At 44.0% G+C, this 14,179-nt stretch overlaps 1 protein-coding gene across 1 annotated transcript in view; it reads left to right on the top strand.

Annotated features, from left to right (window-relative positions):
* LOC146830595 (ATP-dependent RNA helicase DHX58-like) overlaps window positions 1–14,179 on the top strand; it is a 143,192-nt gene that overhangs the window by 57,147 nt on the left and 71,866 nt on the right. Inside the window, exons 5-10 of the mRNA XM_085604788.1 lie at window positions 1,134–1,250; window positions 3,058–3,187; window positions 5,354–5,545; window positions 7,379–7,635; window positions 9,509–9,658; window positions 10,236–10,397. Coding sequence (XP_085460914.1) covers window positions 1,134–1,250; window positions 3,058–3,187; window positions 5,354–5,545; window positions 7,379–7,635; window positions 9,509–9,658; window positions 10,236–10,397 — 1,008 coding nt within the window. The remainder of the gene's footprint in view (window positions 1–1,133; window positions 1,251–3,057; window positions 3,188–5,353; window positions 5,546–7,378; window positions 7,636–9,508; window positions 9,659–10,235; window positions 10,398–14,179) is intronic.

Raw genomic sequence — 14,179 nt, 5'->3', positions numbered from 1 at the left:
TTGAGATTAATGTAGTTGGGGTTGGCGATGATGAGATCCAGTGTCGAGCCTAAGTTGTGAGTGGGGCTGTCGCAGAATTGGGTCAGAGATAGGTCGGTTAGGAAGTGTTTGAGGGATGTAACCGACCGATCGTGCGGGTCATTCCAGTGGAGATTGAAGTCACCAAGGAAGATCTGGGGGGAGTGTCGGCCAAGGTTGGAGGAGATGGTTCCCATAACTTGTTCGATTAGATGGAGGTTATCACCTGGGTGGTGGTAGAAGATGTGAAGGCTGCATAATGGTATGTGTGTGCTAGTGATATCTATGCATAGGTATTCACAGGAAGAGAGAGTAGTTGAGGGGGACTGTTTTGCTGTGAGAGAGTTCTGGAAGATACAGGCTATGCCACCTCCCAATTTCTTGACTCTGTCGAGTCTGATAATGTTGTGACTAGGAGGGACTAGTAGGTCAAGGATAGGGCCATAGGAGTCGTTGAGCCAGGTTTCTGTGAGGATAAGGAGGTCAAGATCTTGGTCAAGGATGAGATCAGCAAGGTCTGTGGCATGTTTCACCGCTGATCTGCAGTTAAGTAACATGCTTTTCAGGTGTGGTTTGGGCAAGGTGTCTGTGCGCGGGGGTTATTGATGTTTGAGGAATTGGCGTTGAGACTGGGCACTCTATGGGGGTTGAGAGTGATGGTTTGGATAGGTACAGCATTCCCATGTTTAGGGAGAGACGAATTAGGTGAGTTAAGTGGGGCTGTTTGTGGGGACTTAGCATGGACTGGACAGGACTAAATTCACAGGGCTTATGTAGTCAGTCACATTCTTGAGTTGCTGTCAAGGCTGAAGCTAGTCAGTGAAATGTAGAAGAATTATATAATGCCATGCTGTACTTCCACGCAGACTGAAATCCAGAGATCTGTTGTGTTTTCTCTTGTTTTTTCTTTTCTTCTGTCCTACAAATGTTCTTCTTGAGAGAATCACATACTTTGCCCGGTGACACCTTTGTCACGATTGTGAGAACCGTTTGATGCGCACTCGAAATTCTGCGCTTATTGTATTCTCTGCTCTAAAATCAACATAAAAAACAATAGACGTATTTGAAAAGAAACTCTGGCAGTCGTAGTCTGTGAACAAGTTTTACTTTTGCAGATCTGTGCCAACCTCGACACTTGGAAGATTATGTCGCCAAAGGTGCATCGCCCTCAGCTGGAGGAAAAGGCGAAGCATCCCCAAAAAGAGTACAACCTGACCGACCAAAGGGCCCAGGTGAGGATGTTCTTACTAAATATTGCCTTGTGGAATATATAGCATTGAAATGCTAGATATGTCTCTGCTCTAGGGCACATGGGGTAATGGACTGTAGGTAATGAGCGTGCCGCAGGACAGTCCAGTAGGGAGATCTCTGAACCGTGACAGAACCAAGCTGAACTTCAGTATGTTGGAGAAGTTTTGCTGTTCTAAGAAAACATTGCAAGTATGCTAACAGCGTTTTTATGAACAGTACTAAACAGTGCATTGTCCTCACAATAAGAAAATGGATTAAACATGGTTGAGGTCTGTCTTAACATGCTAACCTATCACTGATTTCCCCAAATGCGGTAATATTTCCCCAAATTGCACTCCAGCTCCCTCCAAAGCTCTGATCCTCCTCCACCTTCTGTAAGTTTTGGAGGAAGCATTTAATATACTACGTAAAAGACAAGGGCCTAGCTGTCATTGGCCCAACAGGTGCAGTGTCAATTGCACCCGAGTTCATGCAATTTTTCAATATCCACCTTTTTGTATTCTGGGGAATGGCACCCTTGCTGGCCACTGTTGTAGTGAAACTGGGGTTCTTCACCCTTTTTTGTGGTGGGACACCCCTTACACCCCCCCCCCCCACCACACAGGAGCAGTAACCATATAAGAGAACAGTTTTGGAACATACGTTATTCTGAACTTCCATGTTCTTCGAGCCAGCCATTGATACTTTATAAAGACATTTACAAATTCATCTGATTATATATTACATTCTGGGATACATTAAAAGGTAAGTACAGAATTGGGGTGACATTTTTTTACTCGACCACCACTGGAAACGGGGATGCTGCAGCATGTTGTTAATAATTTGGCTCTCATTACAAACAGGCCGTATTTGAGATTGGAGCAGCACTAGAGTTTGGGTGGCTGAAAAGCGATTCCAATTGGTACTGTAATACCTCGCTTTTCCCTGCACAAATTTCATGAGACCTTGCGTAAAGTATGTGGGTATGTACCATACATTGTGAGTTTTAGAGAGGAGAATGGGGGAAAGCATGGTAGTATTGTGCTACTCCCTACTCTGAGGAGAGGAGCTTTCACTGGTCTCAGTGGTATCGGGCTTACTGGAAGAGGTATTGTTTCTCTAGTCCATGTATTGTATTGTATTGTGTCATTCAAAGAATACGTTATTTTTTTATTTTTTGTTTGCAAAGTTTTATATTGCACGAACATGACCCGTAAGGGTATCGGAGCGCTGTAGAAAGAAGCAGATAAGATTGGCAAGTAAAAAGGTAGATAATAAACATAAGGTAAATTAACAAGCACATGTACTAAAAGAGCAAACCAAACATGTGGTACATGTAAAGTAACAAAAATTGCAACAGTGCATGAGAGACCCATGTTGTCAACAAGAAACAAAAGTTAGTTATGGTGTCTTCAGATCGATTGTTGCAACTGGTTATTTAGTAATAACCCTTTAACTTGTTTCTTGAATGAGGAGGACGAAGGGTTCAATCTGATTTCGGGAGGAAGAGCGTTCCAAATTCTGCCGACAAGACAGGAGAAGGAGCGGTTGTAGATTCTCTTCCTTTTAAATTTGTGAGGTTTTAGCAAGAGAGTGTTTAATATGTAGGCTCCGCCTCTTCTACTTTCTGAAACTTGAGGGCAGGGATAGCAGACGGATACAACACAGGTCATACAAAGGTTTCAAAAAGCTTGCCAGCTAAGCAGCCTATGGGTGTGTTTCTTTAAAGATGTATCCTTGCTTGAGATGTTACATTCTAGAACGTCTATTCACGCAATACTTCTAAATATTTTACGCCTTTACCCTCAGGATCCATTTGGTGACCGACTGAAAGGCATCATGAATGCAATACATGACCATCTGGATGATGACGAACTGCAGGGCACAGAGCTCGGTACCCAGATCTATGAGCAGAAAATTGTGGAGCTAGAAAAAGAAGGTAAGGACCTTCAGGTAACTCAGCGCTAAGGGCTAGCGTGACAAGGGTGATGGTGTGTGAGTGTAGGTCATCAATTGGGACTGGATGTGTTTTTACTAGACCTTTCTTGCTTACGATTTGCATAATGCATAGCATTTCTGAATATGCCTACTTTCCTGGTAAAGTAAAGCATACTTTGTACCTGCTAACATTCTCTTAATCCAATGATTTGTTGTGTTTTCTTGACTTGCTGAGTTGAGATTAGCAGTAAAAAACACACTACCGCAGTTACCTTTTGGCCATATGTGATAAACACAGGTCTGCAGTAACATTTTCTGGTATTAATCTTTTAATTATGGAATCTGACCTAATTTTGATACATTTAATTTATATATTATGATATTAGGTTTGTCTTATTTAAAGTCACATATATTCTGTTTTGAGTGCTACTTTGTTAGATCATAAACACACAGGGTGTGTTTTGATAAATACATGTAATTAAAAAGAACAGTTTACCTGTCTCCATGTCACTCTGTGGTCATGTCAGAGTGCTTTTACATAAACAATGGGAAGCGCTACATATATTATGCAGCCATTTGACCCCGGATTGTGCTTTAAGCCTTGAGGCATATGGAAAGCAATATAGAAATACCACTAGATTACAATACAGTGGTGTAGTGTTAGTAGATACATATGAGTTAAGCATTAGGTGACCCTAAAGGTGTATGTAGAGTCCTGGCCACTGAAAATTATATATACACTCTCAACTCACCTCCTTTGCTGATACCACATTGTAAAAATAAGTTGGTGGGAGGCGGTGGTCCTCTGGTCCCTATGAGTAGAAGGCGGCTTCGAACGGGATACACATTCCCTGCATTTCAGCTCCTCATTCAGAAAGAGGCTTCTTTGAGGAATTTGGCACTGCTCAAAGAGATTGGCTGTGTGTTTTTCGAAATCTGCATCCATGCAGCCCGTGTCTTGTCAGCGTGTCTTTCTGTAGCCCCTACCAGCAGCTTGGAACACACTCTGAGCCTGAATCACAGTTCGTCTAATAGGATACACCGTCACAAAAGTAACGGAGAATCCTGTCCGCTGTATCATAAATACATTATATCCTATGTCATTTGTAATACAGTGGATGGGATATCCACCATGTTTATGACCGGATATCCCATCCGCCAAAAAGCAGGCCTTGAGTCTGTTTTCCTTTGTCCACATTAGGAGACTGACTGTGAGTTTTCCCCTGCAGGGTCCGGTCGCCCTCCCTGATCCTTCTTCTCTGTTAGTCTCTATAGTCTCAGAGGGTAAGGGGGGTCTCTGGGAGGAGAGGCAAGGGCCACTTGAGCACACCATTGGGTGTTCTTGGGTGAGAGAGGCCAGGGGGCTTATAAACGCAGTTGACCCTCATCAGGACCACTTTGTCTGGTCCGCTACTATGTTGGTGGATTATTTGAGAGCTAATTATGTTGCGAGTTGACGCAAAATGCGGGGAGGTTCTAAAGGTAGCACAGTCCTTTATTCCATACATGGCAAATGTCTTTGAATTTGACCCTTGTTGACTTTATTAAAATTATCATTTAACTGGAATTTCCACCCAGGCATTCAGTGCCAAATGTGCTTAAACCACAAGCTCTTCATATATTAATCATGTAGATGAAATCCTCTGGTTTCTGTGGGAAGGATGAAATCCAACAGAGAATCCACTGTTGGAACTACCTAAACCATAATATCTTTACAGTGGAAGAAATTTCACTGCTGGATTCTCGCCCACTTCTAAACCTTGCTTGAAGTCTCCTTTCTGCTACTGTTTGAAAAAATAAACACATTCTCCACATCCTCTCTGATGCTAGAACTGGAACCAGCCCATCCTAAGCCTTTCCTCTGCATGTACATGGAACAAGATGGGGCATTGGCTGGGAATCACTGTGCAGTTTATACTCCTATGTAAGTTAGTCTATAAAACTTTTTACCGACATATGCTTTTTAAACTGTTGGGGAATCCCATACCTAACATTTTACATGTACATACATGGAAATCATGGAGCAGCTGTCATGTCAGAGTGGCAATCCCTTTGAAGAGCCTCTGCCATGGTTTGGGGATCTGGAACCTGTTATTACTCATTCTAAAATGTCCTCCCTGTGGAACTCCATTGTTGTGACGCGGTGCCTTGTGCTTCTATTCTCCAGGAGCAGTGGAGGCCTGCAGAAAGAAGAGGGTCTGTGCATTGCACCTACGAAAGTACAACGACGCGCTCCTGATCCACGACACCGTCCGAATGATTGATGCTTTTAACACCCTGGAGACATTCTACAAGTTTGAGAAACTCAGAAAAACACAGGATAACCCTACAGAACAGTTGCTGTTCCGGATATTCGATGGTAAAGGAAGTATTTAAAGGGGAGACCACAAGTTCTCCTTTCATCAGACCCCATAATACCGAATCTCTCCCAGCCCTCTATTCACCCCACCAGTCATCTGCATTATGTGAAAAACCCCTTACTAATGATGTCATCTAACTCCTATACTTGAATTTATTGCAAAAAAATATAAAACTGAAGTAAATTCATGGAATGTTTTCCCTGACAGCATAAGACTAAACCTAATGAAAAAATACAATACATAACCACTGGATTTAACCTCTAATCTTGGGTTCTGGAGTAACATGCTACTCTCCGTAAAGCATTTCAATGCCCTTAAGGGGTAGGAAGCTCCCTATAAATTCATTTACAGCACAGTCCAATCAGTGATCCCCATTGCTGCAACATTATGTTTCAGCAGACTTTAAAGTAACAAGTAAATGCTGTAGATCTGCAGAGCAAGTGAGATATTTTTTCTAGCATTTGGTGCCCACCTGCTGCATGCTGCCAGAGGAGATGAACAATTGCCAGAGTCCAGACAGAGACCCCACTGTTAAAAGCACACGTATGATGCCGCGTAAAGTGCGGTAGTGATAACGCGGGCATTTTGAAAGGCTAAGGGCCTGATTTAGAATTGGGTAGTATTGGAAAATTATCCAATTTCAGGAGGAAGTGCTAAATCTGGAGGAGCATTCGCCAGGGGACATTCTCTGTTGGCAGGCTCGTATACCACCTAGCATTGGTAGGTGAAGACAATACTCTCGTCAGGCTGGTACGAGGACAAAAAAGGAAATTATTTCAAGGCAAATTCTGGTGATTTCTTCTCAGTTAGCATTTCCTTCAGAAATCAAAATGTCTTTCATTCCCAGCCAACATTAACTCTGACACTAAATGCTAAAATCCTAACACAAAAACTGTCATTCTTATTGTTTAAACTACTAAAATCGTAATGTTAACCTTTCAGCTACTTACCGCAACCTGAGTTTAAGCTGACGTAATAGCTCACCCATTTGACATCTGTACAATTTTAGCTCTTTTAAAAAAAAATAAAAGAATTTATTTGTAGGTTTTCAAAATCAACAGAAAACTGTTTATTATCTCACTCACAGCTGAGATAGTGACAGCAAGTACAGGTTATAACATCAAGGTGCCAGCCACAAGGCCATATATCCGGTTACAGTGTGTATCATGAACAGAACAGCGACAGCCACATCTCGCCACAGTCAAACGTATACATCGCAGGCAGGTGGCTCTCCATCAGACATTGGCTTCCAATCATGCCGCATTCTTCGATTCTGAACCGTGCTAGTTTCCTTTGACCTCACGTATGCTCTATTAGGTTCCCAAACGTCTCTGGGTCATGCCGAGGGTGCATCAGGTCACTGTACTCCTCTATAGCCTTGCAGCAGTAGGCCATGTTTTTAACCATACAGCTTCCGTAGGAAGCACAGATGACATCCAGCGCACAGCCACCAGTCGCTTAGCAAGCAGCAGAACAATGTCAACTCGGAGCAGAGAGCCAGTGCTGAAGACCAATCAGAGGACACTCTTGTGGCCAATCAGAAGTGGAAGTATTCCAGCTAAAACTGCTTAGAAGAGTCTTCAGGAAAGAAGACTAAAACAAAAAAACTGAAACGGGGTGGGGACTGGGAGTATTTTTTCTTTATCTTTTTTGGGCAAGTTGAATGTTTTGCCACTTTTAATATCATTCAGTTTTTTGAGGGGAGAAATTATTGTGGAGAGGTTATATGTAAGCTTCAAAGATGTACCACATAAAATAGCTCCAATAAAACCATTCAAATATGTACAAAGTTAACATACAAATGTCTTTAACCCCTTTATCTTATTCCCCAGAAAACAAACAAGAACTGTCACAGTTGGCTAACGACACCAGACACCAGAACCCCAAACTGCAAATGCTGGAGAAAATCCTACTGGAACACTTTGCCTATTCTGCTGAGTCATGTGGCATTATATTCACCAAGACGCGACAGTCCACGCACTCGCTGCATCAGTGGATCTGCACATCTGATGGGCTAGAAGGACTGGCCAAGATCACCGCTGCTCTGACCGGGACAGGATCAAACAGCCAAACCAAGCACATGACACCAGTAAACTGATTTAAATAATGCATAGCCTTATTTATTAATTTAATATGTGAATCAATGATTTAAACCAAAGTACTGGTTAATAATTCAGAAACAGGAATAGCGAATCCCCAATTCATTTGTTGCATATCCATAAAAAGATGTATTCATTCACAGTAGTTAGAGCATTCTTAATGCCTCTCACAAATAGTTGTGACTTGTCAATGCCTTTATCCATCTTAGTGCAATATTCTTTTTTGGCCAAAGGAGTATTCACCCATCTAAATTCATATACGGCCTATAGCACTCCAGATCATTTAGACCGCGGTTCTCATACAAAATGGGCACAAACTGTACTTACGCCTGTTTTTGTATGAGTTCCGATAGGGTCCTGAGCACAAATTGCCCTCCCTTGTTTAACTGACTGTTACCATCAGATGTTTGTTGGTGGTTATAACAGGCACAAAACTATTAATTTGGAAGTAATAAAATACACAACATTGAGCATTATTTGCCCCAGTCGATAAACTGGGCGCAAAAACAGCAGGAGCATCTGGTGCAAATGTTATTATTTCGCTGTCTTTGTCAACCCACTGATTAGTAAGATCCAGTCAGGGGTTAGCATATCCATGTTGAACATCTTTTGGCCAAATTTACCATTACTGAGTTTCAATGGAGATTGTTGGTAAATTTGCTGTTTAATCAGAATCCTCGACTAGGTGGAACATCCCAGTTCAACAATGCTAGCCATACTTGAAGCCTGGTGGCGAGAACAGTTTTCTTACATTTACAGTAGTCTCTTTCCAATGAAAAAGTGAGTGCCAGCCATTCTGCTGATAGGCTGCAACAAAACACACATGATAGATGGGAAGGGTATGGATTTTGAATGCTTGCTCTAGCCTTCCTTACAGGCCAAGGTTTGCTTGGCCTGTAAGGAAGGATCTTTTTCCATTAAGCAGGCCTAAGGTATATCATAGACCCTTGAGGTCTCTTGGAGCCCTGAGGTGGACAACTCCTAGATTATCACACCTACTACATATGCGGTATTATTTTTGTATGAGCTCCACCTCTCTCGTGAGCACTTTCCAATGAGCATCACAGACTCTAAGTAAATCCTGTGAATCAGATGTGCAAAGAGAAACGAGATGCGGCAAGCCATGGACAAGGCTTTCCGCCTGCTCCCCCACTTGCCTCTAGCCTTCCTCATCCCATATAAAAACTAAACCTGATGTTACGCCACCCTCTGTCCTTCTGCTGGCATGCCCTCCTTATTTCCTAAATGCTGAACAAAAGAACTGAATACCCGGCGGTGTAATAACCTCCCTTGTCTCCGGGCTTCGTGCACCCCTTCTATTCACTAGGGCCTTCACTCTCAGAAAGAGCGAGGAGTGGATGATTTGCTGTCAGCGGCTCTACTGGAGCAGCCGTCACCATACAGAGAAATCACAATGCAAGCCTCACAGACTGGCAGGAGACAAGCTATTTCTTGGAGACACCAGGGTGTCACCGGCATCTCATGATGGCCAAGGACGACCCAATGGAGGTGGAGGACATGGAGGTCTGTCACCTGCCACTCTGCCACCTCCGACGGAGCTCTGGAGATGGAGGTGAAGGATTAGGGCCATCCATTCACCAACTCAGAGTTCATGTTTTCACTGCTCTGATGATGAATTGAATATGATGTTATTGATACCTGCTTCCAAATTAAGCTGCTCATATGTAAATAGTGAACAGGGATCTAGATACTGTATTGGTGGGTGATGGAGTCACATCCATTAGTGACTGTACTGCAGGACTCTTGGTAAGGTACTTATATCTGGGTAGAAATTGAGCCACCAGTGGTGAATGCTTGAGTGTAAATCAAGACAGTAATTTGTTGTGGTTTGTTCTCTCCTAGTATGAACAACAAGCAGTCATCCAGAGGTTCCGCGAGGGAAAACTGAAACTCCTGGTCTCGACCAGCGTTGCTGAAGAGGGTCTGGATATACCAGCGTGCAACATTGTCATCCGCTATGGGCTGATGACCAATGAGACCGCCATGATACAGGTGCTTCACTCGCTACCTCTTTGTCCTCATCACATTATGTCAGTCCCTTACCAACTTCACATTCTGTGTCTGAATAGCTGTGTGCTGCATTGCGTAGCTTTGTAGTTCTTGTACAAGTCGTAGGCCAGCCATAGAGTCATGCGGCGTAGAGGAGTTAAAACAAAAATGCTTTGTTACCCCATTGTATTTTTTTGGTTCTGAAAGGTGGACTATCCTCATCTGCCCGCAAAGTTTTGTTACGATTACACAAATTTTAACCTGAGCAAAGCATGGTATTCCTTCTAAAAAAAATCCAATTTCTATTTCACTAGAGGAGTGCTCTATGTGTTTGATTATATTGCTCCTCTTTAAGCAAAGCCTCAATTTACAGTGGCAAATCAGGCAACCGAGCTATAGATTACCAGGTACAATCTTGATATTAACTCTCTTTAATTTATTTTTATTTACTAGTTTGTCATTATTAGCTTTTGCCTCATTATTGTCTATATTACCTTGTCTTTTAAACTAGTCTTTTTTTACAAAGTGTATTATCAAGTATTTGTTTGAAAAGACAATTTGTTTTCTCTCTTTGTCATAGGCTCGAGGGCGTGCCCGAGCACCTGACAGCACATACTCCATCCTTGCTGCTAGAGGGGGCAAAGAGGTGCGGCGAGAGTGCACCAATGAATGCCTGGAGGAGCTTATGAAGCGTGCTATTGAGACTGTACAAGCCATGCCAGAGGCTGAGTATCTGCTGGAGGTACAAGGACTTTCTAAAAGCTTTCTTTTTTATTTTTGCTCAGTGATGATCTGTTAATGGTGGGCTCGGTGAGACCTTATTGTAGTGGTTTGTTCACTCTCTCTTTTTGAGTATATTAGCTTTTTTATATCGTCTTTCATTTTCTTCTTTGTTATACGCAGCCATCCACTATATGGGGATCTATACTGCTACGGCCGCGGCCCACACATATCGGCGAAGGGGCCTCGTGCTCTCAACTTTTACAGGGTAGAAGAGTCTGTCAGATAAGCAAAGGTCATCCTGACAGACACTCTTCTTGTTCGTGTCAGGCAGCCGGGAGCTGGACATGCGCTGAGTGTGCTTGTGATGAGGGCGAGTGTCAGTGATTTCCTCGCACCTGGGTGCTTCAGTTTTAAGCCCTGAAGTGCCCAGGGCGAAGTGTCAATCACCAACACCTTGTCACACAGTGGGGTGGGGTCAGCAGCCTCACTGAAGCCATCCCACTCTGTGACGAGTGAGGGAGCGCTGCCTTCCCTCATTGGCTGACCTAAGGATAGCCAATAATGGAAAGCAGCAGTCCCAACCCTCCTGGGATCTCTGAGGCTTTCAGCTCCAGGAGCTCCAGGATAGGTATGTTTTTGAATGTTTGATGTATGTACAAATGTATGAATTTGTTGTGAGTGTTGTGAATAGGTGTGTGTGCACATGTGTGAATGCATGAATGTGAGTGAGTGTGTGTATATGTGTGCCTGTGGTCTGCCCGTCTCCTCCCTGCCAAAATTACCTGCCGCCACTGTACTACTGTCTCAGCAGTTGTCATTAACCACCATGGAAACACGTGTAAATAAGTGTAAGAGAGAGGGTATAGCATCCAAATTGGAATTATGAACATTGCCTTTTGGTATACTGGTAAGAACCATGGATTTAGGCGTGAACATGAACCCTGTGGTTGCCAAGTGGCCGCATTACATTTTTTTAAATGTCTCTGGGACAGTGCTGCTCCCCATGGCTCCTATAATTGTAACTGGTATTTAAAATCCATGCAACACCTGAAGGAATCTTAACACTGTAGAAGAGGAATAAATGTTCGGCCGACAATTTTTGAAGAAGCACCAAGGAGAGGACCAGGATAGTCAGATTTTTCATTTTCAGGCTTTTCCCAAACTTGATTACATTTGGTTCCCTGTGAATAGAAACTGTTATGTCATTTGAAGATGAATGAAAAGGCTTTTCTCTGAGGTTCCGTGTGGGACGGAATGGCACTTTTGAGTGGTGTCGAATATGGATGAGTTTGGTGTCTACGAACCGCAAATGACGAGTATAGTGGGTGTACGCAGTTTCGCTATGCAACCACGTATGGTTCGTCTTATTTTTGGGTTTGTTCATCCGAACCCTCGGGTTCCATTTTAGACACAGCATCCATTTTGTTTCTTGCCCTCAAGTAGCCAGCGAACGGACTTTGTCCGCTTCGTGACCCTGAGGCTCCCAAGCTTATACGAGGGACACGTGTTTCTTTGAGTGTGACTTTTACGACGAGGGAAATGACACGGCGAAGGCAGATGGCCCCGCTCGAGGCTCATCTTGCCGTGCCGGTCTATTGTTTCAGTCATGCATACATTGGACACGAGGTCTTTGATCCCGTTATCAAGTTTCCTTTATTACTCCTAACCTTCTTTTCTAACCTGTTGTGCATCCTTGTCTTTTCTTTGCATCTGTTTTCGTCCCTTCTCCTAATGTGTTTACGGTCAGGATGGAATGTGTTTTATTGCAGAGAAGATATGTTTTTACAGTTGGGAACCAGCAATACTGTTGTAATTATGTTCCGGCCTCCTGAAACATGAACACGACTCTTTTGAAGTTTATTGTGGGAACTGGGTTGTAACCTTTGTTTGCCATACTGTGCTATGGCAAAAACGTGTATAAAAGGAGCGATCCACTTTTGCAATTCGAAGCAGTCTCCGAGAACCTACACGTTGTGTACTTCTTGTGACCTCTGTATCCCTGCAGTAAATAAACGCTGATCTCTGACGTCGCTGGAAGTGTCCCGTGTCTCTGTGTTTCGTACGCCAGAACAGGTAACCCACGAAGGTTTCAGGTGTTGTTCCCTGGCACCTCTGGGTCTTAGAATAACCCAGTCCTTCAGTTGGCGCCCAACATGGGGCGACATCAACGGTACCGGTCCAAAGCCCGACGATCGTGAGGAACTTCGTGTGAAATCTCCGAGGGAAGGTGCACCCCGCTTCATCGATCCAGTTGTCGGAATAAGTGGCCCGACGTCTTTTCCCGCGAAGATCCCCGCCTCCTGACGGCTGCGACGGACTGATGCCCTGACTGTCGACCTGTTTTGGCGCCTGGCGTAGTCCTTTGTACGGCGAGACGATAGACGGGCCTTCCTGGTGACGCCATTGTCCTCTCAGATAAGTATTTGTGGGTCGCTCCCAGTGTTCCTTTGTTGTTTGCATGGTTCCATAGCATTCGTGGCTCTTAGTTGTTGGGTTTTATTTGACGATTGCAATTGCCAAAAACCGAGGGTCTTGCATTTTTTGTGCGAGGATATTATAATTCGATAGCCCTTGAAGTTTGTAAACTCGGTTAGTGTGCACGATGCCTGGCCGTAGTACTTTGTTTGGTTTTTTTAAATGTTGCAGAATGGATTCCCGGCTGGAGGATTCGTGTCCGATACCTCCGGTTGTAACTCCAATTTATGAGCTCTATAGTCGCCATGGCGTGGGTCCTATCGTGTATAATGACTATTGGATCCGCTACACTAAAAATGATGGCGTCCTTAGTTGGCCATCCCATGGTAGTTTCGAAACTGCCGTTTTAGATAATTTGGAAGCTAAACTGTTTAAAAAGAAAGCTAGGCCGGCCATGTTTGATTCCTTCCGGCTATGGCGGAAAGAGGCCAAGCAGAAAGAAATCAAACAGAGTAAGAAAAATAAAAGAGAAGGTGTTATTACGGTGATGCGAAATGCAGAACAGTACCAGCGAGACAAAGATGAGAAAGAGCAGGAAGTTAGTGCTCGACTTCATCATATGGCGGTGGATAAATGTTATCCGGTGCTACCGTCTAATGTCGATAAGACGGGAGAAGAGGCGATGGAGGATTCGCTATTGTCTTATCTGTTGAAATCACCACCTCCCTATGCTCCCGATGCTGTGGGTCCTGTGCTTCTACCTCTTCCTCAACCTACTGTTTTGGCGGCTGCTGGTCAGCCCGCCGTTCCTCCCGCTCTCCCGAATCCCCTTGTGCCGCAGATCGTTCATCCTCTTTTACCGGCTTCTCTTCCTACTGCGCCTTTCCAAGTCCCTCCTCAGTCTGCCGTTCCCGCTGCTCCTGGTACCGCGTCTACTTCCACTGCCTCCACTCCTACTGTTGCTGCGCCTGCATCTTCTTCCTCTTCTCCTTCTGTTCGTAGCCGTCTCCTGACTGCTGTTGCTACTCTTTATTCTCCGCTTTTTGGGCCAATACTCGGCTCGACTCTTTCAGATGTTGCTCAGAGGCGCAGCCAGCTCCCTGATGGTAGGGAACGTGAATCGCTGGTAAAAATGGCACGTAGATGGATTCGTAATCCTGTTAGATACACTTCGCGTGTAGTGTTCGAAACGTTTTCTCAGTTTAATGCGCCCACTCAACGATTCGTGTTTGAAGAACTGTGTAAATTGTTGAAGGAGGAGTGGGATCATGATGTGGTCGATAATGTACCGTCTGAGGTTTCTGAGCTCCAGCATCAGTTCACAACTGGTATGATTGTAGGTGACAAGGTTCGAGATGCTCTCGAACGCTTGTTATCCTTTCGATG

The sequence above is a fragment of the Triturus cristatus genome, chromosome 5_1, assembly GCF_964204655.1.
Source record: "Triturus cristatus chromosome 5_1, aTriCri1.1, whole genome shotgun sequence".
In the NCBI taxonomy this organism is placed as follows: domain Eukaryota; kingdom Metazoa; phylum Chordata; class Amphibia; order Caudata; family Salamandridae; genus Triturus; species Triturus cristatus.
The sequence above is the reverse complement of the archived record's forward strand: the minus strand, read 5'-3'. Positions and strand labels throughout refer to the sequence as shown.